General features: G+C 44.2%; 1 protein-coding gene across 1 annotated transcript in view; it reads right to left on the minus strand.

Moving 5' to 3' along the window:
- Positions 1-1,233: 1,233 nt before the first annotated feature.
- pdgfrl (platelet-derived growth factor receptor-like) overlaps positions 1,234-6,914 on the minus strand; it is an 8,749-nt gene continuing 3,068 nt past the window's right edge. Inside the window, exon 6 of the mRNA XM_032528197.1 lies at positions 1,234-1,509. Within this exon, the coding sequence (XP_032384088.1) occupies positions 1,321-1,509 (189 nt within the window). The 3' untranslated portion in view covers positions 1,234-1,320. The remainder of the gene's footprint in view (positions 1,510-6,914) is intronic.

A 6,914-nucleotide genomic window follows, 5' to 3' on the forward strand; every position in this document is an offset into this window, starting at 1 on the left:
TTTTTTTAATTTTGAAGGTTGGTGTTTTGACACCTAGGTTATCGGTTTAAGAATCATCTGTGGCCTCAAACTTGTTTTATTTTCCATGTGTTTGTTTGTCTGACCAAGGGACCAATCCAAGTCTTTGTGCATGTGTTTGAATCCCCTCACTGAAGCCTCCTAATGCAGCTTTAAAGTCGGGGTCTTTGCAAAGAGTTGACCACGAGAGGCTTTGCTTGTACGTGTCGACGACACTGCGCTGTCTCAAAAAGACCTTTTTGTGTGAAATGTATGTTATTGGTTTGTTGACCCTGTTTGAAATATGCAATCAATAAAGTCTTGTATTAAACTTGTTGTATCAGAGTCAAGCTATAAAACTGTGACCCACACATTTATGAGCTAGCAGATGACAATAACATTTAAAAGGTATATTATAGGAATTCAGTTTTTTCCTGGAACTGAACAGTTATCACTTTTCTTGTAAATGTTGTTTGAACCAAATTTACTTAAATGTTTATGAACCACAAAAATTCATATCTTCATTTAAAGTATGTTCCAAAATCATAACCAACAGAACTTACCAGCAAAGCGGCATCTGCAGAAAGTGTTGCATTGGACCAAAATAAGTTCTGGGCCTGCGGATCGCATTCCACATACGGAGAGCATTAGAACGTCAGTCTGGCACACCGCTCGGCTTCAAACCAGATTCTCCTCTTCACAACGTGCCAGAGAAACTCTCTAATGGCTGCTCTCTCGTCCACCATCGTTATTTCATTTCAATGTAGCGCAAATGTCTGATTAGGTGTCCAACACAGAGGGCCAGGGTTTACAGCGGGGTGTTGTCCCTGTCAGAGACAGACCCATACAAATCTGACTCCAGTACCCAGAAATACTTGTTTGTAGCTTGCATTAATTACAGCGTTCTCTTTGTCATCCGTTCTGCAACAAGTTTAAGAATCTATCTTAAAGTGCCCATAGTATGAAAAAAATCACTTTTTCTGGGTTTTGGGGTGTTCTTTTTTTCACAGTTAGGGCTTTTTTCTCAAATGTTTCCAGGGATGTCCAGTAGTTTTAGGTAGATTTAAGATCTGGTAAACTGTCAGCACTCCTCCTTCTTCTCTGGACTTCAGATAATGTTGCGTCCCTGTGTGTAGACTCATAGCCCGGTTGCAAAGTGACTCGTCTCCTCAGAGCCTTAAGCCAGAGGAAGTGTAATGTGTCGGCACAAATACAACTCCAAAATAAGTGAAACTTTTCAACAGAAGATGTAGCGAATCTTTATTATGTTATCACAATCTGCAATCTAAAAATACACCCATAACATAGGTTCTGTTGCCGCGGCTATTTGGAGACGATGTTGATCGAGACACTCGTCTCACCGTACTGGTTCTTGGCGCTACAGATGTAGTTTCCAAAGTCGATGGTCTCCACGTCTTCTACAGTCATGACGCTCTGGGACAAGCGCGTGGTGTGGCTCATTCCTCTGTTAACCAGCCTCCAGGACGTTTGGACGTGAACTGGACGGCGGTCCTGCACAATATGACAAACATGACTTATGTTATTAATGTTAATTGTTGCCCTGACAATCAGGGCGGGAAATTGATTGCTCCATTGTTCATAACGGTTAAGTAATCACTATGGTTTATCAACAACAAGACCTTAAAGTCCCCCTCCAACTTCTCTTGTGTTTTTCTCATGTTTGAGCTTCACTGTGCAGAGTGATGTACCGCACATGCAGAGATTATGTTAACAGCCAAATGCTGAATCCACCTTACACCTGAGTTTAACACCTGGGCGTCAGTTTGAAATATGAAATGTGCCGGGGACAGAGACGCATTCGGAATTTCATTTTCACAAGTCCATGTACATATTTTTTTTCTCTTTCGTGCAAGTCATGTTTTGAAAGACGCTGTCCTGTAGCCTACTAATGCAGCTAGCAGATAGTGAGGAGATGTTTTTTACAGTGTGTTCATAGTGGACAGCGCAGCAGATAGTGAGGAGATGTTTTTTACAGTGTGTTCGGGGACAGGCAGCTAGCAGATAGTGAGGAGATGTTTTTTACAGTGTGTTCAGGGGACAGGCGCTAGCGATAGTGAGGAGATGTTTTTTACAGTGTGTTCAGGGGACAGGCAGCTAGCAGATAGTGAGGAGATGTTTTTTACAGTGTGTCTCAGGGGACTCACTAGTAGCTAGTGAGGAGATGTTTTTTACTTGTGTTTCTGAAAAGGGCATCTAGCAGATAGTGAGGAGATTTTTTTTACAGTGTGTTTCTGGAGACAGGCAGCTAGCAGATATGAGGAGATTTTTTTTACAGTGTGTTCAGGGGACAGGCAGCTAGCAGATAGTGAGGAGATGTTTTTTTACAGTGTGTTCTGGGGACAGCAGCTAGCAGATAGTGAGGAGATGTTTTTTTACAGTGTGTTCAGGGGACAGGCAGCTACGCATATAGAGGATTTTTTTACAGTGTGTTCAGGGGACAGGCAGCTAGCAGATAGGAGGAGATGTTTTTTACAGTGTGTTCAGGGGACAGGCAGCTAGCAGATAGTGAGGAATGTTTTTTCAGTGTGTTTCAGGGGACAGGCAGCTAGCAGATAGTAGGAATGTTTTTTTACAGTGTGTTCTGAGACACAGCTAGCAGATAGTGAGGAGAATTTTTTTTACAGTGTGTTCAGGGACAGGCAGCTAGCAGATAGTGAGGAAATGTTTTTTTACAGTGTGTTCTGGGACAGGCACTAGCAGATAGTGAGGAGATGTTTTTTTACATGTGTTTCAGGGACAGGCACTAGCAGTAGTGAGGAGATGTTTTTTACAGTGTGTTCAGGGGACGGCAGCTAGCAGATAGTGAGGAGATGTTTTTTACAGTGTGTTCAGGGCCAGGCACTAGCAGATAGGGAGAGAATTTTTTACAGTGTGTCAGGGGCAGGCAGCTAGCATAGTGAGGAGATGTTTTTTACAGTGTGTTCAGGGGACAGGCAGCTAGCAGATAGTGAGGAGATGTTTTTTTACATGTGTTCAGGGGACAGGCAGCTAGCAGATGTGAGGAGATTGTTTTTACAGTGTGTTCAGGGACAGGCAGCTAGCAGATAGGAGAGATGTTTTTTACAGTGTGTCAGGGGACAGGCAGCTAGCAGATGAGTGAGGGATGTTTTTTCAGTGTGTTCAGGGGACAGGCAGCTAGCAGATAGTGAGGAGATGTTTTTTCAAGTGTGTCTGGGACAGGCAGCTAGCAGTAGTGAGGAGAGTTTTTTTTACAGTGTGTTCAGGGGCCGCAGCAGCGATGTGGGAGATGTTTTTTTACATGTGTTCGGGACAGGCAGCTAGCAGATAGTGAGGAGATGTTTTTTTACAGTGTTTTCAGGGGACAGGCAGCTAGCAGTAGTGAGGGATGTTTTTTCAGTTGTTCGGGACAGGCAGCTAGCAATAGTGGAGGAATGTTTTTTACAGTGTGTTCAGGGGACAGCAGCTAGCAGATAGGAGGAGATGTTTTTTACAGGGTGGTCAGGGGACAGGCAGCTAGCAGATAGTGAGGAGATGTTTTTTTACAGTGTTTCAGGGACAGCAGCTACAGTATGGGAGTGTTTTTTACATGTGTTCAGGGGACAGGCAGCTAGCAGATAGTGGGAATGTTTTTTACAGTGTGTTCAGGGGACAGGCAGCTAGCGATAGGGAGGAGATGTTTTTACAGTGTGTTCAGGGGACAGGCAGCTAGCAGATAGTGAGGAGATGTTTTTCAGTGTGTTCAGGGGACAGGCAGCTAGCAGATAGTGAGGAGAGTTTTTTACAGTGTGTTCTGGAGACAGGCAGACGCAGATAGTAGAGAATTTTTTTACAGTGTGTTCAGGGACAGGCAGCTAGCAGATAGTGAGGAATGTTTTTTTACAGTGTGTTCGGGACAGATAGTGAGGAAGTGCTGTATGTGTTACAAAATGTTGTAGACTAAACACATTGACAGACTTAGAGCACCTTAAGTTTTCAAAAAGCATTAGAAATATGCCCACTATGTTCTGCTTCATGTTCTCATGTAGCATGTTGACACGTGACATGACGTGACATCAGACTCAGAGAGAGGAGCTAGGACAGGAATGAGCTGCGCAGAGTCCGAAGGAACTCAGGATCAGCGGGGGAAGGTCATCCTACGGAGAAAAATTAAAAGGAGTCTGGAACAAACAACCCAGGGACGTCTGGAAGGATGCAACCCCTCACACCCCAGTCATCCCCACCCCCTTCCCATGACAGATGATCAGGTGAGAAGTCAACTAAGAAAATCAAGGCAAGGAAGGCCCCAGGCCCGGACGCATCAGCCCAAGTCTCCTCAGGACTGTGCGGACCAGTCTGTGGTGTGTTCAGGCACTTATTCAACCTGAGCCTGAGCCTGGAGAAGGTCCCAGCCCTGTGGAAGACCTCCTGTGTGGTTCCGGTACCGAAGTCGCCGCGCCCCAAGAGCCAAACCACTTCAGGCCTGTTGCCTGACCTCTCACCTGATGAAGACCATGGAGAGGATCATCCTGCGTCACCTGCGACCCCTGGTGCCACACAGCTGGACCCCTGCAGTTTGCTTACCCACTGGGATTGGAGTGGACGACGCAGTGATCTACCTGCTGAACAGATCGCTGCTCCCACCTGGAGGACAGCAGGCACTGTGAGAGTCTGTTCTTCGACTCTCAGTGCTTTTACACCATCCGCCTTCGCTCCTCAGAGTGAAGATGAGAGTGCCGGAGTGGACCAACATCTGGCTGCATGGACTACGGACTACCTCACCAACGGCCACAGTATGTGAGGTTCCAACACTGTTGGTCTGACGTGTCACTGCAGCACTGGTCCCCTCAGGGTACGGTGCTCTACCCCTTCCTTTTCACCCTCTACACCTCGGACTTCACACAACACACCACCCACTGCCATCCAGAATGTCTCCGATGACACAGCCGTTGTTGGTTGTGTCTCTGAGGGGAACGATCTGAATACAGGTCGGTTATCAAGGACTTTGTCAGCTGGTGTGAGCTCAACCAGCTTCACTTAACACCAGCAAGACAAAGGAGTGATAGTCGACTTCAGGAGGAAACATCCCCTTTCTCACCGGTGAGCATCCAGGACGACATTGATGTAGTGGAGAGCTACAAATTTCTGGGTGTTCACCTAAACAATAACTGAACTGGACTGACCACCCCAAGCACTCTACAAAAAGGGCCGAGTCGCCTCCATCGGCTGAGGAACTCAGCCTTTGGATGTAGGACTCTCCTCAGGACCTCTATGACTCTGTGGTGGCCTCTGCCATCCTCTATGCTGTGGTCGCTGGAGGGGGGGCGCTCGGACAGACAGGAGCAGACTCAATAGACTGATCAGGAGCGAGGCTCTGTCCTGGACTGTCCTCTGGACCCCATAGAGAAAGTAGGGGAGAGAGGATGTTAGCCAAGCGACATCCATCATGGACAACACCTCTCACCCCTACATGACACGTGGTCCTGAGCACTCCTTCAGCAGCAGACTGATACCACCCCCCAACATGACACTGTGGGTCCCAGGCCGCCTTCAGCAGCAGACTGATACACCCACGGTGTAAGAGGAAGGTACCGAGGCAGGTCCTCTCCGCCGGCGGTCAGACTCTACAACACCTGCACTACCTATGGTTTGTAGTTTCTGTTCCTGTTTTTCTCCCATCTCATCACACACTTTCTGTTATCTTTAATATGGTATTTATATATTTTATTACAGTCTTACTTTTCAATCTTTATGGTCTCAGGTTAATATAATTTAAATTATGCTACCGACTCTTGCTTCTTAGCCCTAATTACACATTCAACTTAATTTTTAACGTCACTTACACCGCAATATTGTTTCTCTTATCATGGCAACCGCACTTTAAAATTCCTTTTGTTTGACGCCATTTTATTTACTCAGTCTACCATATTTTCATTGTCTATTTCTTGCCTGTATTTCTTGCCTGTATTTCTTTCGTGCTTACTTGTTTGTGTGTTATTGTTTTTTTGCTGTTACTGAAAAATGCTGCTACTGTAACGACCAAATTTCCCCGTCGTGGGATGAATAAAGTATAATCTAATCTAATCTAATCTAATCTCTAAGCGTGTAGCCAGTGCAGCATCAGAGCGCCTGTCTGGGCTTGCTCCGGGGGGGTAGAGATGTTTGTGGATCTGTCGCTCAAGAACTATATGTGTTATGAACTTTATTTATGGTTTTACCTAAATTGAGCTCAAGTGGTGGGTACAAAATGACTCATGATGAAACCTGATTTGCGTGTCCCCACCGTCCCCATCGTCCCCACCGTCCCCACCGACATCAACGCCTATGGTTTAACACCTGGGTCTATCAACACCTAGTTTGGAATCCAAATATATAAAATAAGCCAATGTGAGTGTGATGTGGAAACTAAAAACCTCCTGCTGTTCACATTCTATAAGCTGTTTCAGGATAAAAGACATTTTGTATATTGATACATTCTGGATTTTTTAATGATTACAACATACAATCAGAGCCATCCTGAGTTATTGTTTAATTATTGAGATATAAACTCCTTAGAAAAACATACAGCATACAGTAAGGACTCTATGGAGTATTTAATCTGAATATTGGTCATTTTCTTCAGTTACACAGTATATTCTTTTAATGAAGTGGATTCTCTTTTTAGTTCTTAACTTTAACTTTAATAATAATAATAAATTTACTTTTAAATTATGCTATAAAACCCCTTAAAATCATATAAAGGGGCCATTTATTCTGCTACTTAATTATTCTGTCTTTAAGTCATGGTCTATTATTAATTTCTCTTTTGAACAATAATAATTTAACAAGAAGTTAAACGCCTAATAAAATGTATTAAATCCATTAAGACAAGTGTAAATCGATACATTGTAGGAACATTTTCTGTGATTTTTATATGCATTTTGTATTATGAGAACATCATATATATATATATATATATA

This window comes from Etheostoma spectabile, chromosome 10 (assembly GCF_008692095.1).
Source record: "Etheostoma spectabile isolate EspeVRDwgs_2016 chromosome 10, UIUC_Espe_1.0, whole genome shotgun sequence".
NCBI lineage: Eukaryota > Metazoa > Chordata > Actinopteri > Perciformes > Percidae > Etheostoma > Etheostoma spectabile.